The sequence below is a fragment of the Caloenas nicobarica genome, chromosome 7, assembly GCF_036013445.1.
Source record: "Caloenas nicobarica isolate bCalNic1 chromosome 7, bCalNic1.hap1, whole genome shotgun sequence".
Classification (NCBI taxonomy): domain Eukaryota; kingdom Metazoa; phylum Chordata; class Aves; order Columbiformes; family Columbidae; genus Caloenas; species Caloenas nicobarica.
The window spans coordinates 21,446,306-21,473,466 of record NC_088251.1 but is presented as its reverse complement, the minus strand read 5'-3'; the positions used below and the strand labels follow the sequence as shown (position 1 = coordinate 21,473,466).

At 56.2% G+C, this 27,161-nt stretch overlaps 1 protein-coding gene across 1 annotated transcript in view; it reads right to left on the bottom strand.

Moving 5' to 3' along the window:
* The window catches only part of PSD (pleckstrin and Sec7 domain containing), a 35,358-nt gene extending 10,305 nt beyond the window's left edge, over positions 1 to 25,053 (bottom strand). Inside the window, exons 1-9 of the mRNA XM_065638365.1 lie at positions 24,286 to 25,053; positions 24,104 to 24,206; positions 23,166 to 23,634; positions 17,163 to 17,606; positions 8,657 to 8,851; positions 8,091 to 8,171; positions 7,430 to 7,542; positions 6,533 to 6,591; positions 5,933 to 6,022 (exon numbers count right to left, since the gene is read on the bottom strand). Of these exons, the coding sequence (XP_065494437.1) occupies positions 5,933 to 6,022; positions 6,533 to 6,591; positions 7,430 to 7,542; positions 8,091 to 8,171; positions 8,657 to 8,851; positions 17,163 to 17,606; positions 23,166 to 23,634; positions 24,104 to 24,206; positions 24,286 to 25,053 (2,322 nt within the window). The remainder of the gene's footprint in view (positions 1 to 5,932; positions 6,023 to 6,532; positions 6,592 to 7,429; positions 7,543 to 8,090; positions 8,172 to 8,656; positions 8,852 to 17,162; positions 17,607 to 23,165; positions 23,635 to 24,103; positions 24,207 to 24,285) is intronic.
* Between the last annotated feature and the right edge of the window lie 2,108 nt (positions 25,054 to 27,161).

The following is a 27,161-nucleotide window of genomic DNA, read 5'->3' as shown; positions in this document are numbered from 1 at the left end:
CTCAATTGCTGGCTTTCCCCAACTTTTCCTTAGCAAAATATCTTTCTCTGCACCCAGCCACAAAGCTCTGTCAGGTCCCCCGGGCAGCCAGATTCCCCAGCTGCGCAGATAGGAACGATCAGATCAGGGACGTATATCAGTGGGGACCATACCTATGTCAGGTCCCTTATTCACCTCCCTGATGCCTGTCCAGCACACACAACCCATGCTCAAGAACAACTCATCACCTGGTAAACACCAACACTGCTGCACACACCCTGTGTCCCCCCACTCCACTGCAGAGGGGCTGCCGCATACACACAGAGTGACTTGGGGACAGACTTTTTTCCCCATTGGGTGGGCTGCCACGGGGACAGTGTCCTGTGTGGTGACACCTTCCACTCTGCTGCAGGCAGGAGTAGCAAGCAGCAGGAGCCAGCTACCCATCCCTGCCCCATGCTTTCAACTCGACAACATCATAAGCAGCACCAACATCTTTTAAAACGTTCCTTGCCCAGCTGACTACCCACCCCAGGACAGCAGACCCATCTATCCCACCCAGCACAGCTCCACGGCGCAGCAAGCAGCGACTGAGCGTCTCCCTTTCAACTGCATGTTTCCATTTGAGTGCGTCACAACTTAATGCTGCCCCCAGACTGTACTGCGCTATGACAGCATGGTCGTTTGGCATGGCCCTGATGTCCCCACTAGGCTGGTTTTGACCATGGGGGCAGCCCAGGTGGCTCTGGGGTACCCCTGCCTGCCTTGCCCCACCCTGCCTGCAGCGCAGGGACCGGTGAGGACTCTTATTTCGCTGCTACACCAAAGGCAGGCACCCAACCGAGGTAGGATGTTCCCAGAGACAGCCTGTACGCTTCTCCCCTCCTCGGACTGACACGCACCAGGATAACACCTCCAAAACGGATGCTGGCTCACAGCGAACAAGCTCTTGGCAGTAAAAAGCCCTTTTTTGTCCAGGCGGCCACTCCTTCCTTCTCTCTAGCTCTGCTCGGCTGGGAGCCGGGGCTGCAGTGCTGCCTCTCCACGCTGCCTCGCAGCTCTCCCTGCCACCCCAGCCGGGTGCCAGCGTTCCTCAGCCGGGCTGGCAGGGCTCAGCACAGCCCTTGGCAAGGAGCCCGCAGAGCTCGTCACTTAAGCTAAGCTGCAGGGCTGGTCCCAGCGGTACGGCTCTGTCCTGGATTCTTCTCCCAGCAATGTTTTCGAGCAAGCGTTGCTGTCAAGCCATCGTAAGTGGCGCAATGTCACCCGGGTCTCGCCGTGCTCCAGCTAGCCCCGTGCTCGGGGTGGGCTGGGGGGGTGGATGGCGGGGTTGGAGGCGGGGACCCTCGGGCGGAGGGTGGCTGATGGGAACCCGGCTCCGCAGAAATCAGGCTGGGGAGGGAGATGAGGCTGGCTGCTCGCTAGATCCATGCCGAGGCTGAGGCTCTCGCAACGGGGGGTGTCGGGTGCCTGTCCGGGCATGTCCGTCCGTCCACCCGCCCGTGTCCCCGCCGGCGCGCAGGGCGCTGCGCATCCCTCCGCGGCACCCCCCGCTCCCCCGGCCCGCCGCTTACCGGCTTCTTCTTGCGGCGGTTCTGGAGGCGGCTGACCACCAGGTCGGTGTAGAGCACCGGCTTGAGGGTGCGGGAGCGCTGGGGCCAGCCGTAGCAGAAGGTCTCCACGCCGCGGTAGTTGCGCCCGTAGCGCACCGAGCACATGGAGCGGGACCGCATGCGCCCCGCGCTGCTGTTGATGCTGTTGACGCCGATCATCCTGCCGGCGGCGGCGGGGGGAGGGCGGCGGGGTGCCCGGCGGCCCTGCCCGGCCCTGCCTGCCCTGCCTGCCGCGGGCCGCTCCGCCGCCGCCTGTTGAAGCCGGGCCGGGCCGGGCAGGGCTCGGCGGCTGCTGCCCGACAGAGGCGGGGCCCCGCCCCGCCCCGCCTGCCGCAGCCAATGGCGACCCGCGGCGCCCGGCCGAGCCGAACCGAGCGGGGCCGAGCCGAGCCGAGCCGAGCCGGTCCCGCGGGGACAGCGGCGGGCGTCCCGCGCCGCGGGGCAGCAGCCAGGGCGCTGATGCCACACGAGCTGCCCCCGCTGCACCAGCTGGCCCTCCCCGCCCCCTTTCCGCCCCAGCAGCGAGAGCGGGAGCAGGTGGCCGGTGACATCTCGGGGGCCTCCTGGGCTCCAGCGGGCGGGCAGCACCTCCACTCTGCCAGCCAGGCAGGCTTCAGAGCTGCTGCTGCAGCCCAGCCTGCACCAGGGACTTCCAAAGGGCTGAGCTGGTAGATCTCAGACCTTCCGTCTTCAGTGCCCACCCCACACTTAACTCTCCTGCCCATTCCTTCGAGGTCAGGCCAGAGAAATCAGTAGCTAGAGCTGCCCAGCTGGTTAAGGGCAGGATGTAGATGCTCCCATCAGCTGTTCCCATGAATAAGCAAAGGGCTGGGCATCCTTGCAGAAGATATGAGGATCAATGTGTTATTTAGTCAGGCTTGAATGAGTAGGAGATGTGGCCAGTGGAGAAACGGAAATTTTCCACTCTGTCCTAACTGCTTGGCATAGTGATCGCTGAGCAAAACTTGTGAGGGAGGGGGCATGGGTGCCCGGTGCATCAGACATACTGGGCTGCCCTTGAGGCCAGGGGAAGCCACGGGAGACTAGGGGAGAGCAGCATATCACTCCCAGGAGAAACGGAAAAAAAAAAAATAGCCTGTGGGATTAGACTGAGCAATCGTTCCTGTGATTACAGCTCAGAGGTGGGAGCCAGGGCTTTCTTCCCACATTGCTAATCACTTACCCAGCACTCTGAGCGTGTGAGCCCCGCAGTTGTGCCTTCAAGCTGGAAGGTGGGGGCACATCCCACCTTCCTCCCCCAGACCCGACTGCATTGTCAGGTTTAATTCATTAACATCTGTGAAGTGCTCTTGCTCCTGGGCTGAAAGGCAGCACAAATTTGGCTCACTCCTGCAATCACTAAGCAGCGCCGGGGAGAAATGTGGCCTGATTTGGCCCTACTGTGCTGGTACTGGCCAGCAAAGAATAAGGTTAAGCTAAAAGGCTGAGGAAGTTGGGGAAGACCTAAGGCTCCGCAAAACGGTCAATCACGTAAAGGCCAAATCCACATCTGAAATATGACAGACAACCAGCAACAGTGAGTAAAATCCCACAGGGCCTGGGCTAGAATCACACTGACAAGAGAAGAGAGCAACATCTCAAGAGCTAACCAAAATACCACCAGCTCCAGCATGTCCCACTTCACCTCCGTCCTTGCAGGGTCAGCAGCTGCCTTCATTTGGCCACAGAAATTCGAGTCCAAGCCTGCAGACATGGGCACCCTTGGGCACAGCATTATATGGGTTCTTATATCCTTGGTGCAGCTCCCTATCCCAGGTAGCAAGAACACCCAAGCTGGAGAGCTGGGCGGCTCTGCCTGCGAAGCACAATTCTCCAGGGCAGGTTTCAGAGCCAAAGGAAAGGGTTTCCAGCAGCAGGAGCTGAGTGCCGGTAAGGCATCTCTGCCTTAGTTCCAGTAGTAATGCCGTGCAGGTCATGGCAAGGCACTGCCAGTGAGGGGAACGTGGTGCTCAGCTGTGAAAGCACAAGCTTTCAAGCATTTTCATTTTTTCTGCATAAAACTGGGATTGTTTACATGTATTATCTAGTAGCAGATAAAGTTCTTGTCTGACTCAAGCTGCCACCCGCTCTCAGGCATCGTGTTGTGTTTGTCTTGGGACTCCCCACAGTCAGAGACGAGGGGAGCACCCAGGCTCCCCATGGGTCTATTCCTGCTGTCCCTGTTCCCTGGCAGGGAGTGCTGTGGGTGAGGGCTACCTCAAGCCCCCCAGCTCTGAAGCCTGTGAGGCAGCAATCTGCATTATCTGCCCAGGCAGGCTTGGGAAGAGCCCCCAGGACCATTCTTCTGCACTGGTGGAACTGCCCAAGACCCAGCCCCGAGCTTTGGGAAGCTCTTCTGAAGCCTGTCAGCCCTTCCCCTCTCCTGCTGCCCTTAGGAAATGCGTGTGCTCCCGGAGTGCTAAAATTAGCCAGCCAGCTGTGCGGCACGCTTGCACAGGAGCCTCAGTCCCCAGGCACAGCCCGCCAGCCAGGTCCGCTGAGGGGGCAGCATCCTACCCAGGATAACAACGGGACCAGCACAGGCTGCCATAGGGAGGGCAGCCGAAAGCAGTTGGCAGAAGGGAGAGAGTGTCTTCTCCAGCCAAGCCTGGCAAAGGCTGCCCAGGAGAGGCACAGCCCCTTCAGACACCTTTCCTTGCCGGCCCCCCGCCCAGCGCAGGCCAACAGCGCTTTCCCCACCTTACCCGCCCTGGTATCCTGCTCCTGCTTGCATGGGCAGGGGCTCTCCAAAGCAGAGCGGTGCTTCAGGTGAGGAGCTGCAGCCTGCCCCACACACAGTTCCTTGCGTTGCCTTTCATTCCCCCTCCCCAGCACGGCTCCCATACAGAGGCGGCTGAAAAGCGGCGGTGGGAAGCACCGCAGCTGCAGAAGGAACAGGCCATTTTTAGCAGAGCAGCCTCCCCACTGCTGGGCTGCGGGCAGAGCTGTGCAGGGCTGTGCTGCAGCACTGCAGCCTCCCCCCGCTGCCTTACACCTGGTAAAGGTCTTGGCCCCAACCCATGAGAGAAAGCCTGTAGCTTTGTGGCACTTGCTTGCTGCCCTATTTCCCACTGGCTGGAAACTGATGGGATAACATGATCTTGCTTGGTTAAACTGCTGGTAATTTGGGGGGTGAAGTTCAACAGGGGTGGTGCCTGAAGTGTGGGTACCCAAAGGTGGGGCACTGGAGGCTGCAAAGGGAAGCACGCTGAGGAGCCTATGGAGCTTGGATGCTTCAAGGCGCAGTGGCAGAACTGGAGGACAGGGGTTTGGGACCCTCATTTTTGATGTTTCTATTCCATTTTGGGTGCTTAAAGCCTTTTCTGGAGTTGGGTTTAAAATTAGAGGAGAATTTTTTCTGAGTAACTCCTTTTACTGGTGAAGCGTGGGCTGAGAGGGAGGACAGCCCTATTGAGAGCTGCTGGTAACCTCTTAATGATGGGGTGAGCGACACAGCTAGGAATAGACCCACAGAGGCTGAAAAGGGAGCTCAGCTTTTCACCCTCAATTGCCTTTTTTCATCAACCATCTCCCCCCGTCATGGGTCCAGCACCCTGTGGGAACTGATCTTCCACATCATGAGTATTTACCAACTGTAGTGCTGCACCAACAGCAATGGTTTCCGCCCAGCAGATCCCATGGGAGCTAAACCTATTTCCAGGGCCCGAGACAGGCAAATGGCAGCTCAGAAAACCCTCCTGAGAACAGGCAATGCCAGAGAAGCGCAGCAGCCCAAGGCCGGAGGTGCTCACTGAACACTGCCCATGCTGGCCAAGCCCTGCTGGGAACTGGGGCAGGCAGGGAGAAGGCAGGAGTCCCCCAGTCACACCAGTGTGGTGAGTTCCCAGCTTCGGGGCTTTCGCCACCAACCCACCCTCCCCATTGCCATGCCTTGCTCATGTCATCAGAAACATTCCCTCTGACATGGGAGACAGCTCCAGTCCCAGGGCCTGGCCACAGCTTTGGACTTCAGTGCTCCAGGGAGCCAGGAAGGGCTGAGTACCGTGGGGTCAATGCCACAAAACCTCTATCTGCAGCTGGGCAAACCAACCCTAGTCAGCTACACCACATGTGCCCCCTTGCTGGCAATGCAGGCACAGCAAAAGCAGTGAGGGCACCAGGACTCCAGCCAGAGCTCTGGCATCCTTCTAGGGGTATGAGACAGCACCATGTTCCCCTCAACAAGGCAGGAGGAAAGCTGCAGGCCAATGAACCACCATCTTTCCTGTATGAGGACAGACACATTCATTGCCTCCCATGTAACCATCCATGTGATCCTACCCAAAGCTCTCACTTTTGCTCCTGCTGCTTGGCTGGTCAGGGAGAGTGACTAAATTTACCTTGAGCAGCTCCTTGGGGAAGTCAGTACCTCCATTGAGTCCCTCCAAGTTGCCAATGAAGTCAGAGCAGGACATTCTCTTTCCAATGTTCTGAGGGAGAGAAACATGAGGGTTACCTTCAGGCCAGGGGCCAGTGCTGGCTGGAGTGGGTCCTACAGCCCAGGAACAGAACAGCAGCGGGATGATGGACAGCCAGGCCTAAGGGAGGCTGCTCACAGGTGTGGTGAAGCTGTCGGCTTTGCCTAGACTCTGGGAGTCTCCTTTTTCTAAGTTGGGTGCTACCTGCTCCTGAGGGCAGCTGGTTTTGGAGTCCCACTCCTACCTTCTCTCTCCCTGCCCACTTTCCCCTTCTGTCCTCATCCCACCTCCACATCTTCCAGCTCAGTGTGTCTCCTCCAAAGCCCCAGTCTCCTTCACCAGCCCCTCCTCTCATTCAGCCCTTCCCCTCTCTCCTCCCCAGACATGGGGCCAGGGTCCTGTGCCTCTTGCTCACATGGCTCTGTCCTTGCAAGTCCCCACTCTTCCTCCAGCACCTACAGTTCATGGTGGTGGGGATAGACAGTGCAGGGACAGAAGGGGCCGATGGCAGCAGGAACTTACGTGTCCATGCAGATCTGTGTTCAGCAGCATCAGGGCACAGGTGAGAGTGTGGGCTCCATCTGCAGCATAAGCACAGGACAGGAATTAGAGCCCCTAGCTTGGCCCTGAAGCTGGTGCTCCAGCCTCTCAGTGTCTCAGGCAGGGCTCAGTGCCTCAGGGCAGGGCACAGGGGCTCTGAGCCCACAAAACAGTTCTGAGCCCACTCCTCCCACTCCGGGCATGTGGGGCACACAGCAGACAGCACGGTGCTGGCAGCACGCAGGCAAGTAGGTAGGAGGCCACTGAATTAAAGCTGGTCCCAAACCTGAGCATACAAACTCCCTTCCAAGCCCACAGCCCCCTCAGCCAGGCAGTGATGCTGCAGCTCCTCCTGCAGAGCCCCCAGCACGGCAAGGTGGGACCAGCACAGCCCCCTGCCAGCCAGGCAGCCCAAACCTCACCTGCCCCAGAGCCAGCCCAGAGCAGACCCAGCACATGGACACACACAGGAGAGGCGCAAAGACGTGAAACAGTACAAAGTGGGTGACTATGCCGCCCTGAGCACACAAGTTTTCTCACCTGACTATTCCCTGAGCCGAGGGTCTGAGAGCTGGGGTCTGTTTGGTGAGAGGGGCCTTCTCTTGCCTCTTGTGCTAATCTGCTCAAGGTCAGAATCAAGGATGGGTTAAGCCCTAATTACGCATGATCCAACCAGAGCGGGTTTTAAAAAAAAAAAATTCAAAAGCACCTGTCATTTGAGGGAAATGACATCTCTGTAACTGGGGCTGTCTCCTAAGGCTTCAGTACAGGCTCTCAGCCCATTCTCTGGTTTCAGTTTGAACACCTTCACAGAGCTGATGAATGGATGGTCTTGCTTGAAACACACACACATACACACAGACACACAGAGTTTCTTACCCTCTGAAGAGATGGCGTTGGGGTTGCACTCGTAATAGCGCTGGGAAAAGTGAGCCAGCACTCGCTCTCGCTCTTGTGTCTCTCCCATCAAGGCCAGCTCCTTTAGAAAGGACCTGTAGAAGCAGCAGCAGCATTGGTCACACTTGGTGCCCACCAGCAGCTTCTCCAACCCACTCTGCAGAAGTGGAGCCGTGCTTTCTGGTCTGGAGACTCCTCTGTGTGACAGATGATGCTCTGCTGTCACACATGCCACCCAACCTGCTGCAGGAGTCCTCTCCAAGCCCACAGAACCATACCTTGCTGGCACATTGCAGAGACCTCCAGCCAGCGCCAGGAACTACACTGTGAAAGGAGGTGGGGCTAACACCAAGGGGGTCCAGGCTCGAGGCCTGGAAAGCCAGCTCTAGGTGAAACTGACTGTCACCCAACTGCACTGACCATTGAGATAAGACTAGGGGAGACCTTTCTTGGTTGTGTGGCTGCAAGACCACTTTGGGAATCACCTCCCCTACTTAAGAGGTAAGAGGATCTCCAGGTGGGAGCCCTGGGATCTGCCTACTTCTGCAGGTCTCTGTGTGAGTGCAGAGGGCAGGGTCTGCTGGGACCTCACTTGGGTGGTGACCACACATACACATCACATGTACACACACTCCGCTCTGACCTGAGAGCCTGGTCCAGGCTCATCCCTGTGAACACAAAGAACTTCAGATATTCTCCTGCCACCATCCTGCTGAACTCATTGCTGAAACAGAAAAGAGGGGAGTGAGAGTGGGATCAAACAGACTGTGGGGACAACCAAAGGCACAGAGGGGTGGGGTGGATTCCAGGATGGTGGGACCTCCCCAGGGCTGTGGGAAGCATGCTGGGGACAGAGACACCTCACACTCCCATGAAACTCAGAGGGGTCACCCACACATCCAATGGGAATACTGGGCATGTAAGAGGAACTGGAAAAGCTTGAGTTGGAAGGGCCCACAAGAGGTCAGCTAGCCATCCTCTTGCCCTGACACCTTACTGAAGCATCCAAGATGCAGTCATGGTACAAAGGTGCCAAACCCTGGATGTCACTGGAGTGTTCAGACCTCTATAGGGTTCAGACCTTTATAGGATTCCTGCCAGCTATTTCCTGCCAGCCCAGTGCCCTGCAAGGGCAGCAGCTGTAGGTGTACTAGGGGTGCAGGTGGGCGCCTTGCAGAATGGGTGTTCCTTGTGAATACCCACACGTACTTCTTCCCCAAGTGGCGGGCCACATCTGCTTTTTTAAAGCCATCCAGGTTGTAGAGCCTCTTGGCCAGGCGCTTGGCGGCCTCCAGGTCAGCCTTGTGCCCGTTGGAGAGGGTGTCTGTGCTGCCCAGGGCCAGCTGCTCCACGCTGTCCATCTCTGAGTCTGAGTCCACAACCAGCTGGCTCATTGGGTGGTCGCTGCAATGGGAAGGGACACTGCACATTAGCCTGCCTACAGGTCCTCTCCTCACTCAGCTTCTTGGGAAATGCAGGTTCCTAAAACTGCTTTGGAGACCAGCTACTCACTTGCTGGGTCTCAGGATGAACAACACTGGTTAGAGACACTCAAGGGCAGGTCTGGGAGCTAATGAAAGGTTTGGGGATGCAGCTGGAGGAGAGGTGGGGTGACAGGACAGCTGCAGTGACTGATGACAAGGCCAAGGCATTCAAACTCACGTCCAAACTGGATGTGGAGAGATAGGACAACTGCTCCAAAGTACCTGAACTTGAGCCTGTGAAACTGAATTTGTGGGCTCAGGCTGTGCCAAGCTCAGCTGTAGCAGAGACTTGGAGCAGAAACATGTGCATATCACATGCTGTCCTACAGATCCACACTCATTTTTTAACCTGGACAAACTCCCTGTGCTCCTCTCTCGAGCGCAGTTTCTACCCGAGAAAAGACAACTATAATTCCTTCACTCGCCTTTTCCCACGCACCCACTTCAAAGCACTTCACAGAAGGGAAAACAGAGACAGAAAGGGTGAAGATGAAGGAAACCCTCCCAGCCTCCCAGGGGGGTGTACTATCTTCTTCAGGCTGCCCATCAGCTCTCAGCCCACTATGCCTTAAATGGCCACGTTAGGAACGGCTCTTGGCTTAGCCCCCAAAGCTGACTCAGCCACGCAGAAGTTATCCCAACCAAAAAACTGGTTGAATCTAATCAACAACAAGCGTTAAGCAACTCTGACCTCGCCCAAACTTTCTGGCAGCCCTCACAATGTTCCAGTCTGATTTATTTTTAAAAGTCTCTAATTGACTTTTAAGAGGCCTGCTCTCCTGAGCCAATTACCCAGGCCAATCTCCTTGAGGCTCTGCTTCTTCCACGAAGGACAAGCCTCCCTGCTGCTCAGCACTGCCTGTCCCGGGGGAGCCCTGCACAGCGCTGACAGGCTGCCCTGTGCCTCAGGGGGCTCTCAGGCACCTTCCTCCCAGCACCCTGACATCCCCAGCCGGCGTGCCGTGGAGGAAGCTGCTCTGCGCTCAAACCCACGGGCCAGACACTTCCCTGGTGAAAGCGGCTCTGATGCCCCACAAGTCCTCAGGGAGATGCACTTGGCTTGGATCAGCGCTGAGCTTGGCAGCACTGGGTGGTGACTGTGGTAAGACCTCGACGGGTGGCCCAGGGCAGACTTGTGCCCATTCGGCCCCAGTTCTTCCCAGGGAGTCCGTCCATCACCCCATGCCACCCTGGCGGGAACAGCAAACCTCTCCTCCTCCCAGAATAGAGTGGCTGTATCCAAAGGTGCCGCTAGCATGCGCCCTGGTGCCTACTGCCCTGCAGCTGTGCCCAGGAGTGCTGGCTGGCAGGGCCAAAGCCACCCCGAGGGAGGCTTGGTGGTGCTGGGCTAGTGCTGGGCATGTCTCAGCCCCACTTCAGCTCCTTGTGCGGCTGCAGCCACTGTGCCCTCGGCCAAGGACAGGGCTCACAGTCTCTTTGCTTTCCAGCAGCAGAGGAGATTAATCCACCCCAGCAACTGGCACCTGCCAGCCATGGGCTGTGATGACCTCATTTGCCTCTAAAGCTGACAACCTGCAATCACAGGGGCATGGGCACTGTCTCCTCCCGAGTCCAGGAGCTCCAAGGCTGCTTCTCCAGCCACAGGCTGAGCTACAAAACCCAAGGCCACCCCACCACCACTCCACATGGCCCAACTACCCCTCCAGAGCAAGTGGCTGTTCAGTAGCTCTCTGAAAACCTTTTCATTTTTTCTCATCCATCATCAGTGAAAACTCCTGATACCCTTCCAGACCTTGCCCATCCTCCCTAAGAAATTGTCTTTCTTCATACGGCCAGTTCCTCATGCCTCTGGGGGAAAACCTAGAGCTCTGAGTCTCCCCACCATGACCTTTCTTCCCAAGCTGTGCTCTTCAGCTCTCCTACCTAGTGCTGAGCATCCAGGCATGGGGCCATCTTCAAAACCTCTCTGTCCTTCAACATCTGTATCTTCCTGCAGGTTTCCAACCTGTGGCTGCAGCTCTTGCACTGCTACTGGCAATAGGCATGCAGGGATCACAGCCTGGGTCTTAAGGCAACTGTACCAGTGCGATCTGTTGTCCTCTTCCTCACCAAGTCCCCATTCTGACATTGAGCTTTACATCAGTGAAGCATAACCTTGCACTAGCCTGTGCAAGTGACCCCAGCCATACCATGAAACAGGTTTTCTTCCAACACTCCAGCCACTCTCATGCTGTTAAATAAGCACCATTAGCCTCGATATGCTGGGAGCATCCTATTCGTGGCACCGTCTGTCACCACTCAAAGCCTCAGCTCTCTTGGAGAACGTGCAGCTTAAAGAGAGAAAACCAAATCTTCAAGCAAATGGGAACAGAACAAGGAGATGTGTCCATGTCTGAGGCAACTGAGGTGATGTTAATTTTCTTGCCAATGAGCTAATGTCTCAGGGTAGGGTTTTTTTTAGTATACTTTCTAAAGTGACATTTCAGTTTGGCTTGAAGAAACAGTGAGATAATATTTTCTACATTAGATACATTTTCGACCTGAGAACTGTCCCGCACTTAAGGAATAAAGATCAAATTTGGTATTGTGCGAGCATCCTCAGCGTGCCTGAAATGAGTCATCCCCGAAGTGTGCCCAGTGCTAGCTCATCCCTCTCTGTGCTGCCCGCCTAGGACAGACCCTGCTTCCCACCACACCACCAGGCATGCTGGCCCCCTGCCACCTCGAAGGTGTTCGTTGGAGAGCCTGGGTCCCCAGCATCTGTGTCAGAAGCAGCGAGGCACTTCTGGAGGCCTTTGTGAGGAAGGCACATGATCCAGCTCATGGGTTGCACTGAGATGGAGGCTCTTTCCCAACCACCTCCCAGCCCAGCTCAGAGCAAGGATGGGTTTGTGTTCCCAGCTCTGGGGAGCAGCTGTGGGACCATGGTCCTGCTCAGGGCCAGTGCACCACAGAAACTCCTTCTTCAGGGCCAGATACTTCTCCAGGGTCCAAATGTTCCTTCTCAGGGCCAAACACTCCTTTCCTGGAGCCACATCCTCATTTCACCCCAATATTCCTCCTCTGGTAAACTGCCTGGAGCCCAGAAGGAGAGACTGCAGCACCTTCCCTGGCTGCAATGCGGAATGTCACTGCAGGAGCACCAATGTCCTCTCCACCTTGCCACCACAAACTGGGCATGCTTGGCACCATGTTCTCTCCATGGCTGTCTCCAATCAGGAGCAAATCTCCCCTGGATGTGGGGCAGCAGTAAGGCACTATCTCAGCAAAGCCTGCTCTAGAGGGCTGACCTCCAGCTCCTGGCTGCCAGCAGGGATGTATCTGCATGGTGGGCTGGGTGGCCATTGGATACAGCTGGGGTGCTCAGCCGAGCTCCTGGTTTGTCCAGGTCCTGCCTGACACATTTACAGGTGGACACCTGCTGTACAAAACTCAAAACTTCCAACCACAACCCAAGTGCCACTTGCTTCCCACAGGAGGCTATTTTGCATCCTGCACCATGAAGGGACAGGGCAGGTAGCCTGGTCCAGGTCTGTGAGGAGCATATGCCTGGGGGAGAGCAGCACTCTGCACTCGATTCCCAATGCCCCACATGCATGGCTAGATGCCTGATGCCTCTGCCAAGCGAGCCCAGCCTGCCTAACGTTGCTGCTAAGAATGTACCAGACCGGATCTTTGGCTGAGCTAAATAAATGCAGCTCCCTCCATCGGTCTCAGTGGAGTGACTTTGATTTATGACAGCCAGGATCTGGGCTGGTTCATTCCTCACAGAATTGAAGTTAGGGCTGGGAGGACACTTGAAGGTCAGCTGGGCCAGCCTCCAATCACAGGCAGGGCTGGTCCTGCTTTCTGGCAGCTCTGGAGTCTAATGTGGTCCTCAAATCACCCAGCCACAGCGACACTTGCCAGCATAACTGCTGCCAGATCCAGGTAGGACCAAACTTTGGGTAGCTGTGCCCCTCCTCAGTCCTGTTTCTCTGCAGACTTCCAGAGCCTCCACTGCAGCACCAGCACTCTCTGCAGATGCCTGCCTGTTCTCCATCACCCCATCCCATCAGCCCCTCTTCTGGGGGGTACAACCACTCCTGCAGAGGACAGGCGCTGACTCTGCAATCCCACCGAACAATTTCTGGAGCCAGCTGAAAGTCTTAAAATCTGATTACTCACCTACTGGGTGGAGGGTTGTCTTTTCCTTCAGAGACACAGATGCCATGGGGTAGCGCAGGGAAACCTGGGTTTCTCAGATCCTTGGGCAAAGCCCAGCCTGGGGACTCTGGGTCAGACCCAGGGGTTGGAATTAACACCTGACATGACTGCCTGCACCCCATGGGGATGTGCTGTGCCTGAGCCTAGCCAGCCTGGGGACCCTCCCATGCTTCCCCCATCCTCCACGCCATGGAGCACCTGCCCCAGCCCCCAGCATTGTGACCGCATCCTGTGCCCCAGCTCCTGCTGCCCTTCATGGCTCAACATAGAAATGCTTGGGAGAAAATCCCCCCGCAAGGCTTGTGCCCCATCTCTTGCCATGCCAGTGCTTATGGGGGCACCTCTTAATACTGCGACCTTGTCCCCCTCCTGTGCTCCCATCCCACACCATCCCTTCCTTCCCCTATCTCCATCCTTTCCTCATTGCCCTCCTTCCTCTGCTCAGCCCTCCCACATCACACCCCAAATCCACCCCACTGGGCCCGAAACTGTGTACAGCCCTCAGGGCATCATCTCACCAGTTTGCCCAGTGCCAACTGGGAGCTCAGGCCAGCTGACAGACCTGCGCTGGCCTCGAGAAGCAGGGTCGGGGGGGGGCACCGGCTCACCGACTGCTGCCGTAACAAAAGGGACCTTATAAAGAAACACAGCGGAGCTTATTGGCAGGGGCCCGGCGCTCCAGCACACGCCAGCAGCCGCGGTCTGGCCGGGGAGAAGGCTGGGCTCCCGGCGCATCCCCCGCCCGGGCGGTGCGGCCCCGCGGGCTCCCCGCTCCTCCCACGCAGCCGCAGCTCCGCGGTGGAGCTCTCCCTCTAGCGAGGCTGCGGCCGCGCTGCCCCTCGCTGCGCTATCCGACCCTTTCCACCAGGCACTTTGCAGACACCTCCGCTTTGCTGCTGCTTCTCCTGCCTGCCCTTCTTGCTGTCCCACCTCAGGCGATGCTCCTGATTCTGGTCGCGGCAGAGCCTGCCTCGCTCGCCTCTCGTGGGGGTGGCACGGCGGACAAGTCACGTCCTCTCCTTCCACTGGCACTGCTCAGGGACCAGCACGGCTGTGCCTGACACCAAGGCTTGCTCTGAAGGAGTGGGACAGCAAGGGAAGCTGGGCGGCTGGATTGCGGGGGCGCTTGCACCACATCTGGCCCTGGCCAGACCCACCAGCCCCAGAGGGACCCTGCCAGCCCTGAAGGGCTCTGACCCCATGCACGCTCTGCGGGTCACCATCACAGCCCTGGGGACAGACTGCTTTAACTGCAGCCCTCTGCCCAGTGACAGCTGGGGACTGCACACCTTCACCTCCCGCCCAAACAGGTAATAACTTGCTCACTCACTGGAGATGCCACCATGCTGTGTTCTGCTCTGGACAGGTGGGGAGGGGGGTCCCACACTGGGACCCTTGCTATTCAGCCACTGCTCTCTCCCTTTTAGCCAAGGCCACTGGAGGAGGTGGAGGCATCCCAGCGGCCAAGGAGTCCTTGCCAGGTCTGCACTTCGGCACACTCTCCATGCACAAGGTCAAGATAAAAGCATGGTCTCAGACTATCACGTGCTGAGGGACACCAGAGCCTTGGTGTGAGCCGTGAGGCTGCGAGAACCAAGGCCACCAGCTATGGGGGACACCAACTTGGGTGCTCCTGCCTCTGAGAAAGATAGAAGATCACAGGCTGCAGGGCCACCCAGACCCCAACCATTGTAACAAATAACATCAAAGGTTTCAGAGGCACAAGAGGGACAGCCACAAGGCAGCACACACAGGTCTAGACTCACTGGTGTTCATCACCAGTCACTCCTCATGCCAAAGCTCTGCAGCACGAGGTCACCTCTGCCAAGCCTGAGGCCAACAGCCAGTGTAAAGCACAGCCTCCAACGCAGAGCCTCTCTGCCTGGGGTCCCCAGTCCATCTGAGCTGGTGGCAGTCAGTCTGTGCTGCTTGTGACCACAGCTGGTGGCAAATCCCCTGCTCTGGCCATGCTGGCACAGGTGATGTTGCATTATGACGGCTGCAGAGATTCCTGAGCTCCTTTCCCCAGCAATTTCCGTTAAAGACCCCTTAATGGAAGCAACACAAGGACACTCCTTGCTCGAGCAGATCAGCCCTGCCAGGTACCAGGAGCCACTGACGTCAGCTCATGGGAACCTTTGAGCAACCAGCCGAGACAGCTCTTCAAACTACTTGTGAAGCTTCAGGTACCCAGGCCAGGGAGCACAGCGAGGGCTGCCGCTGGGTTTCCCCCACGCTTCCCTGCCACCAAAGCAGAGGTGCTCCTGCTAGTGAGGGCTGGGAGAGGAGAAGGCAAGAGGCTCAACAAAGGTGGGCTCAGCAAAGATCCAGGGCAGTTTGAGGGAGACACATCACCCCTCCATGGCCTGTGCCGCAGCACAGTGCTGCTCTGAAACATGAGCTAGGAAGAGAGCACAGTGCTGCTATGTCCTCGGCACCGCTGGCATGCTCTGCGCTCCGCTGACTATCAACCAGGGAGGAAAAACCTCCGATAAGCCACATTATCGCTGTTCCGGCTGCCAGCTGTGTCTCTGCACCCTCACACCTCCCTGTGCCCCTGCGGCGGTGTTGCTGTGTGTGATGGCACCCTGTGGACAATAAGCCAAATACTGTCCTCTCAGTTTCTCCAGAGTGCCCTGTTTTGGTCCCTTGCCTTGGCAGAGGAAGAAGCAGCCAATTCTTCCTGCATAGAGCACTGATCATGGCTGGATACTGCCACCCTTCGCTGCCTCGTGCCTCTCGGACATCACCAGTTTTACTGCACAAACCTTGCCTGGTCTCTATGCCACCATGCCCCTGGCTTCAGTGTCCCAAAGAAAGGGAAGGCCTAATCCAGTGCCTCTGTGCCCCAAAATCGCAGATGCAATACCCCACTTTCCTCTCTTGACTGCAGACACCAGAGAAGACAGAGAGCTTGGATCCTCACCTGAACACTCCAAGCTGAGCCTATGAGGATGGCACAGGTTGTGATCAGAAGCGACATAGGTTTAGCCCAGAAAAGATTAAACCCAAAAAATTCTGGTATGGAAAAGACTAAAGCCTAGAAAGTGGGTGAGGGATTCAGGAGGCTCTGGTATTGCACAGGAGGTCACTGGGCGGAGAGACCTTGCAGGGAGGCAATGCAAACAGGAAGGCCAGCACTGGCACGACTGAGACACCAAGTTCTCCAAGAGCCACCAGCTCTGCAGCTGAACCACTGGACCAGGCCTGACATCCAGACCAGACATGACAACTCATCGGATGAGCCTACGCTGGAAAAGTGAAAAGATGTTGGCTGCCAACCTGCCACATCACAAGTGCCTCAGCTCAAATCCTTGTTGGAAGGGGGAGGAGTGCAGGAAGGTAGTGTCTCAGCCTGGACATGGTCTCACCTAGGGATAGGTTGAAAGTGGTGGGGCTGAGCTCCCCCAGCCCTCTCCACCAGAGATCTCCCCAGGCATGGGGCAGCCATCCTGAGCCCAGGTGCAGGCAGGCTTGGAGCAATGTACAGGGAGCCTCTGGTGGGCTGTGCTCATCTCTGCCCTCCATCTCCCAACATACACAAGGCTGAGGAGCTTCAGGAGGCCAGGACAATAGGTACAAGACCATGGGACTCTTGCCCCCAAGAAACAGGAGGCTGCTACTCAGACGGTGAGGGACGCAGCAGTATCAGGAAGTCTTGGCCTCCAGGAGGGAAAGGCTGTGGAATTTCTACTGATACTTGCGACTGGCATCTCCCCATAGCTACCATAGATGTTAGACTCTCCTGCAATGGGAACCAGCACGGGATTGAAATCCTGGGACTCTCTGCTTGCTAGGTTGGAGGAAACCTCACAGTCCTCCAGCACCAACAAAGCTGGCAAAGATTGAAAAGATGTGCTCCCACTGACACGCCTACCACAACACATGGTGATCACTGGCCTCATCAGCCACTTTACAGAAAATCCATCACACCCAGTCCTGGCCCTCCCGCTCTTCCCCAGGAACATAAGTTAGGCTCTGGCTGCAAAATACACTGCACAGGGTTAGACTCCACATCGAGCCGTGGTGACCCAGGTGGACAGCAAGCAACTTTGGTCACTCACCTCATGTTGGAGGCCAAGGGAGTACCAAAGCTGTCGTCTGAGCGGCAACGGCTGTGCCGAGCACACTTCCTTCGTCTTCCCCGCTCCTCCTCCCTCTCCGTCCAGGGGGCATCTGTGGCCGAACTGGTCCCAGAGTCCGGCTCCAAGTGAGCCAGAGGAGCAAAGTTCTCCTCGATCAGCTTGGCGCTCTCTCGGATCTGTCCCTGTATTTCTGGAGTGAGGTTTGGGAGATCAAAGGTGAAAAAGGTCTCGTGGGTGTGGGCTGGGGAGGAGAGGATGTCAATGGAGTCCAGGCTGGTGTAAGATGTGCCTTTGGCTCGATGGGACTCCATGATGCTCTCAAAATGCTTGCTGAAAGAGTCCATGCCATCCTTAGAGAGGCTGTGCCCTAGGAGGAAGGGCACTGGAGACTTGAGCATACCCTGTGTGTCTCGGTCCATGATCCTAGAGGGAAAGAAGGTGAGAAGAACTGGTCACTGAGGAGCAAGGGATCCAAGTCCCAAAACGAAAGCCCAGGCGCTGCTCCAGAAGGAAACTGGGGAGGGCAGAATCTCCTCTGAACATCTGTAGACCTCCAAGGAAACGCCTCGCCTGCCCAAGACATCATGGGAAGAGGGACTGCACTGGCCTCCCTCCAGACATATGCTTCTCCGTTAATGCGCCACAGACTTTTGTTCCTTTAGTGGCTCATCCTCATAAGAAGCTTATGAGATGGCTACGGCTCCCAGTCACTCAAGCTTAGATCCAATAAAGGACTCAAGAACCAGAAGCAGGATGTGGTTCAGCTCCATTTCCAACCAAATCTGGAAGTGGCTGAATTTTCCATGAGCCTTCAGAGTTCCCGGCACCCAGAATGCTCCTCCTGAAGCTGTTCAGGACAGCATGACACCATGAATGCAGCACCGTGGATGCTGAGCATCATGCTCAGAGCATGACCAACACCCATCTGCAAGGTCTGCTGGCTGGTCCCAGGAGACATCTGGGACCCAGCACAATGTGATGCTGAGCCCCAGGTTTCCCCAAACGGTACAGAGTGAGCCCCACACCCAGCTCTGAGCTCAGGGACCTGATCTGGTGCATGTCCTAGAGGCCAGGCTTGGTCCTGGCTCATCATCTTGTCAGGGATCAGCCCTGTAGAAAGGCCCAGCCTGTCTCCAATGCAGGTCTCCAACACGGGAGTTTCTAAACTCTGAAGCCCTGAGTGTTTTGTCCTGTAAATGAGGTGAAGTACAGCCTGCCCATCCGTCTGAGCAAGTGACAACAGGGACATTTCCAACGGAGGGAACAATAATGCTTCAGCCATACAAGCATAAACACAGCCCTAAAATCCTACTTTACTCATAAGCTGCTATCATTTTATTAAAGCAGCAGAAAAGCATTTGTTATGCCACTCTCTCCTCTGATTAAAGGAGAGGAACTGATCCAGCTTGTCATAACATTTGTTATGAACAAACAGCTTTGTACAGAGGGCTCAGAAAATGCATTGCTGTTACAAGCACCAAATGATCTGCATTCATTAGCCTTCACATACCGCTCAAAAATCATGCCCTGATTACTTCAGCAGGCCAAGAGTTGGCAGCCCAACTCCCTCAGATCACAGCTGGCTTCAAGGGCAGTGTGGCTAAGCCAGACACAGGTAAGTGAGGCAGGACCGAGGCTGCTCTCACCACCCACCGTGTCCCTGGCTGTGCAGCACCGCTCGGCGCTCTTACCATTCCCGTAGGAGCCGTAGGAGCAGCCACCTCTGGGGTGGCTTTCTGACGAGGACAAGGCAGAAGAGACCTCTTTAACATCTGCAGATGAGCTTTACAGATGCAAATGTGCATTCACTATCCTTACCACCCAGCTGCATGCTACTAAACTGAGCTAATGCCGCTGACTTCATTTTGTGCCTTGAATCCATAAGGAGGGTGATGGGCTGTGCCAGGGAGGACAACACCAGCAGACGGAAGGGACGTTTTTCCTAGGAGAGGGAGCCGGGCTCATTCTTGTGATCAAGGATATTGTCACCAAGCCACAGAAAAAACACAGCTGATTTTGTCCACACCATCCGAGCTTTGGAAGCAAACTCTCCACCCTGAAATATCAAGCGCAAAGCCGTTCAGCTCCACAAGGATCTAGTCGCAGCAGCAGGGGCACAATGCTGCCTGCACACACCACTCCTGCTCGGACCTAGATGCTTCATCTGCCCCCACTGCGCTGCCCAGCCCCCCCACGCCCCGCTCCAGCCCCCCAGGAAGGGTCACTGCACCGTCACCAAGCCAGACAAACGCAGCTGGGAGGAGCAGAGGCGGGGAGGAGACGCAGAGGCTGCAACTGAGCATCTGCGCAAGGGCGGCGGGCAGCGGGAAAGCAAACGGGTTTCCAGCCTTGAGCTGGGGTGGGAGAGGCAGTGAGCCTCCCTTGGGAGGGTCCAGGCGGGTATGGAGAGGAAGCTGGTCCCAGGAGCCGCTGGCCATGCTGCATTGCCCCTTAGCACCAAAGCCAGAAGCCCCTCAGGCGCAGGTCTGCCCGTGGGGTCTGCACAACTGGGTTTTGGCAGCTGAGTGTGACAGCTGATGGAGGGGAAGAGGCTTGTTCTCTTCTCCCTGCCTGGTGCTGCCAAGCCCTGTTGTCCCCAGCAGGGTGGTGAAGAAAGAACAATCTCTCTCCTCGGGCCCTCAGTGGTTTTCTCTCTGCTAAATGCTCCGGTGACCCTCCAGACCCCTGACTGTCCCAGCCATGCCCCACTCCTGCCTGCACAGGCATGCTGGGCTCTACATGGGGATCTCAGCTCAGCTCGAAGAAGGTGAGGCCCTACAGCACCACCCAGCAGCCCCTCACTTCATTCCTCTCTGAACAAAGCTCTTGTACAGACCAGCCCCAGCAGCTCCTTGCACTCCCCCAGGCTCCTCACACATCCCTAGCTTGGGAGCTGCCTGCTCTTAGGGCTCGGTGTCCTGACTCCAACCCATGCTCAGCCACAGGTACTGACCATGGGTGCTGCTGTCCCCTCCAGCTCCCACACTCCCCTGCCACCTCCACACTGTCACACTGGGGTCACACTGCCCTCAGTCCTCCCCTGCAAGCTGCATGTGCCTCTCCCAGCTCATGGGCAGGTGCCTGCGGTGTCACCCTGAGCATCCCTTCTTCAGCCTGAGCCTGTGGGACGTGGGAACATCACCCCGAGCTGCAGCTCTGTGTCAGAGGCTTGTGGCTACTGAGGCAGGTTAAGCACAAGCTTAAGCGTTTGATGAAATCGGGCTGTAACCATTTTTTTAATCCCCAACAAGGCCTGCCCTGCAGCTATTTTCTCGCCACCAAGCAGCAAGCACAAAGGCTCTGGAAAGGCTCCCCAGGGAGCAGATCCAAGGGCTTTCCTGGGCAAGGCTGCTCTGCTTGGAGGGAGAAAAAGCATTTCTGCCTCCTGGCAGCCTCTGTGCTCCTGGGGGAGCAAGGCACCCCCAGCGAAGCCTCTTCCAAAGCCTCTTCTCTCTTATCAGCCACAGGCACCCGTGCTGCAGGGACAAGCCAGGCCCTGCCTCCAGCTTAGCCAGCATGTCTGCCAGTGCTCAAGAAGGAAGGGAATTGAGCCCGTTCTCACTGACAGGTCTCGGCTCTACGGGACTAATGGGAATAAAGACAGTAGAAGCTTAGACTAGTCATTAGAGTCAGTAGATTTGACTCTAAATATATTCAGGCAGCAGATTTGCTGGAAGAAGACATCGTTTCTTCTGTCGCTTTCCATGTCTCGTTTGATTTGGTACTGGATTTTTTTAGCTGTTAACATGCTCTTATTTTGGGAGGGTAAATCACCAAAGAAGATGCCCTTTGGCCAGACTATGAAGGACAACAAGATAGCACCAAGCCAAAATCCCCTTTGCAGAAGGTGCTAACCCCTTAAGGCTAGGTTTTCAAAGGGATTTACATGTCTAAATGCTGCAAATCAGCATTCAAAGGTACTTCTGTAATTTTGTAGGGCCGGTCCTTCCCAGCTACCAGGACAGGCCTGGGGTATAGCAGCTCCTGCAGCAGCAGAAAGGTGCCAGCTCTGGGGAGCCTTGGGGGCTCCTTAATCACCCTAGCATCACCCCTCCTGTGGGCAGGCAAAGCAGAAAGCTCGAAGTAGGAAACATCAATACTGATGACTAGTAAACAGGGAGGAGGATTGCGGCTGCAGAGCTCAGAAACAGTATGTAAGCAAAAACCTGGGGCTGTGATGCAGGGACTAAATAAGCTCACGGTTTGAGGCTCAAGATTTTCAAGATGCTGCCCACAGTGTCTGCATCTACATGTGGAATATTCAGGGGTCTGCAAAGCAAAAACCACTGGTCTACAAAGAAGCCATGTGAAATGAATATGACGCCCCTATAAACACATTGGTAATCATATCAGGAGCACCATCTTTAGGGGCAACAATGCATTTAAGGACACATCCAAGCTTTCAGCGCTATCTGGGGAGCTACAGTAAGGTGTCTCAGAGGGCAAAAAGCAGGTCTGCGCTTATGGTTCATAGGATTTGTAGTGGCCTAGTACATATCTGGAAATAAAATGCAAGACAATTGTTGCAGTACCTCAAAGAACTTTACACCTTACACAGAACTTCCATCACTATTCATTTGTAAAAGAATATATAAAAAATGGCTTATTTTCAGCCTTTCTCTAGAACGCAAGGCTTGTGAGGACAGGGCGGGCAGCAGGGAGGGATGTGTACGTCCCTTCTGCTAGAAATGCAAAGGCTGGACAAACTGGCAGGAGCCCAGCTCCCCTCAGGACACACACCTTCACTTCCCATCAGCCCAGCACCTTTGTGCTTCACTTTCTCAGCACAGGGGCACCACTGGCGGCTACATTTTCATTATCTTTTCCTACTAACCAGATCAAACCACCTCTTTTCCTTTTCTTCCACCTAAATGCTCCCTGCCTTCTTTCTGCACTGCTAGGTGAGCACATGCTACATGGCACCCCAGGCATTGCCCTGGCTTTGTGCTTCCCAGGCGAGACCTCTCCCTGCTCCTGCAGAGCATTTGCAGATGATGCTGAGCCCCCTCGTCTCACCCTCTCTTTGCTGGTACACGTGTCAGGAGATGCCCTTTGTTGCCATTGCCTGCACAGGCATCTCCCGCTCCCTGCCAGGGCCTTTCCCCACAGGCAGCTGTCGCACACAGTGCTCTGGAGCAACTTCTCCTCCTGGGGCAGGCAGATGATGCCCGTCACTCCTCATGGTCAAAACACCGCTCCACAGGACACTCCATGGGCAGAGTCTTGTACGACCAAGCAAAAACTCCATCTCTCATAGGTCCTGATCACCAGTGCCCAGCACAGGCCAGACAGCAGCTCGGATGGCATTAGTTGCCCAGGGGTGGGCAACTGAATGATAACTTTGTTGTCACCCACTCCATCGACCTCCCAGCACAGGGTGTTTTGCCACACAAGTGAAAAATGACATGAAAGACAACAAAAGGCTTTTTGCAGTCCAGTGCATTCCCTACTCTTCTCCAAACATGGCAAATACCTACTGAGGCCAAACAAAAGATACCACCCCCACTGCCGAAGCACAGCCGTCTGTGGAGAGGAGTGCAGCCCGGCAGTGCCTGCCGGCACGCAGCAGCTCCAGGACATGGCCTGGCCTCAGGTGCCCTGACACTGTCACCCCAACGTCCAGCAGCACCAGGGCAGGATGTAATTAACTTGGCGGGACTTGCACCAGGAAGCCTTGGCTCAGCTGGGAGACCTGAGCTGCAGGGCTCACCCCAGGGGTGCGAGGCCCATGGTGCAGCACGCAGGGCTGGCTCACCTGTGCTGCCCTGCTCTTTCCGTAGGGCACTGAGGGCCCCCTCCCAGCCCCAGCCCCAGTCCCAATCCCAGTGGGGCAATCCAGGACCCCATCTGACCCCACACACAGCTTGCATGGAGCCACTGGGACTTTTGGCTCAGATGCTATTTTGGCAGAGTCCATTTTGCCATGCAGGGGACAATAAGGAAGATAAGGAGAGCTTTTTGCCCTCACGCATGGAGCCTCACCTTTCCCTGTTCTCCTTCTTCATCGCCTCAAACACTTCATCATCTTCATCCACATCCCTGTCCTGAAGCTCATCCTTTGGGCAGCCAGCACCTGGGGCAGGGAGCTCCTCTGGTGTGCTGTTCCTCCTGCCCGGTGTGCCCCCAAAGCTTGGGTTGCTCTCACTGTCCTTCTGGCTCTCAATCGCTGAATCCACCTCCTCCTTCTCGGCCAGGATATCGTCAATGTTGGTTTCGCGATAGCACCTCAGTGGCACGGTGTCCAGGTCTGTCTCAGAGTACTTCACCGTCCTCCTTATAATCCCAGTCTCGCAGGAGCTGGTCTTCTGGCCGTCCGTAGGAGACACTTCTATCTCCACCTCCATGTGGCTCAGGCTGTGCTCGGGCACCGGCCCTGGTGGCTCCGCGGGCAGCGGGCAGAAGGGCTTCTGGAGGGGCTCGGCCAGGGGAGCAGAGTCGGGGGCAGAGGAGCCTGCAAGGGAGCACAAAGAACTCAGAGCGTGGGGAGCTGCACTGGGGAGCGCTGGACACACACACACCAAGAGAGGGGTCACATATGTGATGGACACCGGGGAATGGAGGAGCTAGAAGGAAAAAGAGTGGGAGAGGCAGAGACAGGGTGCTGTCAGTGCCATTGCACCCACAGCCAGCCCCAAATCCCTTCTGTAGAGGTAGCTAGGGGCTGCCAGGTGTTAGAGCCCTGCATCACTCCCTTTACACAATACTTTGCATGGCCACAGTGAACTCTGCAGGGAGGTCGTTGTGTGCAGAATCAGGCCACAGGATGACACAGACTGGCTGATCTCAGGGGGATCTTGGCTTTCCGGTGGGGACTGACAAGTCCGAAGGGATGGGCAGCCCCGGAGGCAGTCTCAGCAGCAATTCAGACTTGCAAAGGAGAGGTTGGTCCAGCCAAGGGCATAATCCCCCCAGCCTCTTACCTGTCTTCGGGGCATCTGAGGAGCCATAGAAGAATTCCCACTTGGCCCTGGCGATGCGCTGGGCATGGGCCGAACTCTGACGAGGGTATGGCCAGGCATTGCCCTGCAGAGGGGAGAGTGGTGAGTGGGCAACAGACTCCAGGGCAGAGCCCATGCCTGGTGCGGAACACCCCAGCACCTACCTGCAGTTGGGAGTCTGGTTTCAGGGGGCTCCTGGTGAAGCCGGGGAAGTCCTCCGGCAGCCCGTTGGTGAGGGAGCGGCAGAGGCAGCTGGTGTCAAGGGCGCAGGGCTCCTTCCCACAGGGCTGTGTCCCCCCCGGGGTCCTGCCCCCAGCCAGGAGCGGGTCAGATGCGGAGGCCTCCAGCTTCAGCGTGCACAGGAGCCGCTCCTGGGGCAGGGGCTGGGGCTGGGGGGACCCCATGTCCCTGCTGAGCTCCAGGCTGCGGCTGAGGCTGTGGGGACCATTGTCCCAGCGGGGCTGGGAGAGCGCCAGGGTCCGCACGCTGGCCTTCTCAATGAAGCGGAAGGTGACAACGGAGCTGTGTCCCTCTGAGGCCGCTGCCACCAGCGGGCTGCGGCTGCCCGGGGAAGAGAGGGCCAGGCTGGGCTGGTCCCGCCGCGGGGTGCAGGGGGCCGTAATGCGCCCCGTGCCCAGGCAGCTCCCGTTGCCAAAGGGAGCCCCCTCCACCAGCTTGCGGGCCAAGGAGCCGGTGCTGTTGTAGAGGCCAAGGGGGCAGCGGCGGATGTCTGGTGCCAGGCCCTTGCGCAGGAGGTGGAGGCGGCCGGCGTTGAGGTTGGGGGTGAGACAGCGTGGGGGGCTGTGCCTCCCGGCCTCGGGGCTCCCCCCCACCAGCCAGGGTCTCCGGTCCACCCCACGAGCGAACGGCGGTGGCGAGGCGGCACAGCATTGCTCAGGGTGGAAGCGGACGGGTCCCCCCGCCTGGGCCATCCTGCTGGAGGAGGGCACGGAGGCGTCAGGTCCGGAGCCCTGCAGGGTGGCACGGGGATGGCGAGGAGGGTTCCCAGCACCCCTGAGATGATGGCTGGGTTGAGGGGTGATGCATCCTCAGGCAGCCCTGAAACAAGGGCAAGGAGAGCTGGTTAGGGGAGAGAGGACACAAGGAGGAGTCTGGGGCCACAGGCAGGACAGTGAAAAGGTGCTGCTCCAGGTGAGGCAGCCCCACTCAAATCTCCTTCTACTGCAAGAAGCAGGTGAGGTTCATTGTAGGCATCACACCAGCACCACTGCAGGGACACTGGCAGTCCTTTGCTCGGTTCCCAGGCACCCAGAGTGTTTCCTTTCTTCCCAGGGTGCAAGGATGCTCAGGCGCTTCTCCCACAGACCAGCAACACAGACACGGCAAGAGCGCACTATGCACTTTAAAACAGGTTTCATTCATCCTGCTTTCAGTTGAATGTATTTACTACCCACAGTCTACTAAAATCACTTCAATAAGGGGAAAAAAGATGATACACTGGATCACTGAGACATCCGGCAATTACACTTGCTCAAGGAGTTTAACATGAGCAGCACGGGCACGGAGCTGCTCTCTTTGGAGGTCAGCCTGGGTTTGAAGTGTGTCACACCAGCACAAGCCGCAGCCACTCTTAGTGGCACAGACAGAGCTGTCAACACCTGCAGATCCAAAAAGCAATGGTTATGACAGTCCCACCCTGGGGGAAAAGAGCATGCCTGCCATGCAGACAGCTCACCTGCCTGCCGGCCTGCCTGCCTCTGCCCAGAGACTGTTTATCCAAAGCTGAGACCAGCCACCCCACAGCAGCAAGTGGGCAGCTGCAAGGGAAGGCAGGACCCGGACCTGCCATCGGTGTCACTGGCAGGGCTGCTTACACTTTTCTTTCTCCCAGTGGAGCTAAAACTTGTACTCATCCTTCCCCGAGTTTATCCAAATTCCTGGTATGCAGAGAAGACTCTGCCTTGGCTGCTTTTGCCTTCTGATAGATGCCAAGATATTAAGACCTCATCATTTGAAAGTGAGAAACCAAATGCCAGTTGCAAACAGAGGAAAGCATGATTTCTTCTCCCTGTTTCCAAGTACAAACCAGACAGGATTACATTCCTGAAGGATGTGAGGCTGGATTTTCAATGATGTTTAGGCTCCAGAGATGCAGAGACATAACTCTTCATAAAATGGCCCAAATCACCCTTATGGGACAGGCGCCCATCTATCTGCACTATCACACTGCTAAAAAATCTGGCTCCTGCTGAGCAGCAGCAATCTGTAATTCACTCACCACAAAAATATACCCTCCTGTTGAATATACCAGTTACTGTTTTTACAGTCTTGGTTTTTTTCTGTTAGGGTTGTGTTCACATTCAAGGTTGCTGAAGTTAACTGATAAATAATAAAGATGCAGGGTTTATATATTTCAAACAAAATTCCACTTTTTATCTCAGTGCAGACTGACACACATGCCAAAGAAAAAAGCTATCACTAGGAATAGCTGGAATTCGCTGTAACATAACAAATCTACAAAAAACAGCCTATCTCAATACATGTGAGATATTGCTCAAATAAATGGCATAAGCACAGCATGTCCTCCTGGTTATCAAAGAATTATTGAATTCAGAGTAAAGGCCATGCCCGCCTGTGAGCCACTGAAGCTGGATGGCTACACCATCCAGCAGAGTGAGTTTTTCTGTAGTAATGAAAGGTAAAAAGCACAAATGCAACAGAGATGAAAAATCAATGATGGAGCTAAGTCTTCCTGCTTGCTGATTTGAATGGTGAATCAAATTGATGCTCTTTAAATCACCATGATGAATGCGTTGGGCTGTAAGGCACCAGAGGGCTAGAGGGAGACTTGCTGGTCCCACCACCTGAAGGCAGGAGAAGTCCCACAAACGAAAGCTTACAGGGAGGCTGCCTGAGCAGCCCAGGGCATGTGTGCAAGGAAAAAACCCAGAAGCTGCAGTATGATAGCTGGGGGCTGCACATCAAGGCAGGGGATTTCATTTGTTCAATAAAACATTTCATACATACAGGAAACTTGCTTCTCCTGGCTGTCCCTTCTTAGTGGTCTAAAGGATGTCCA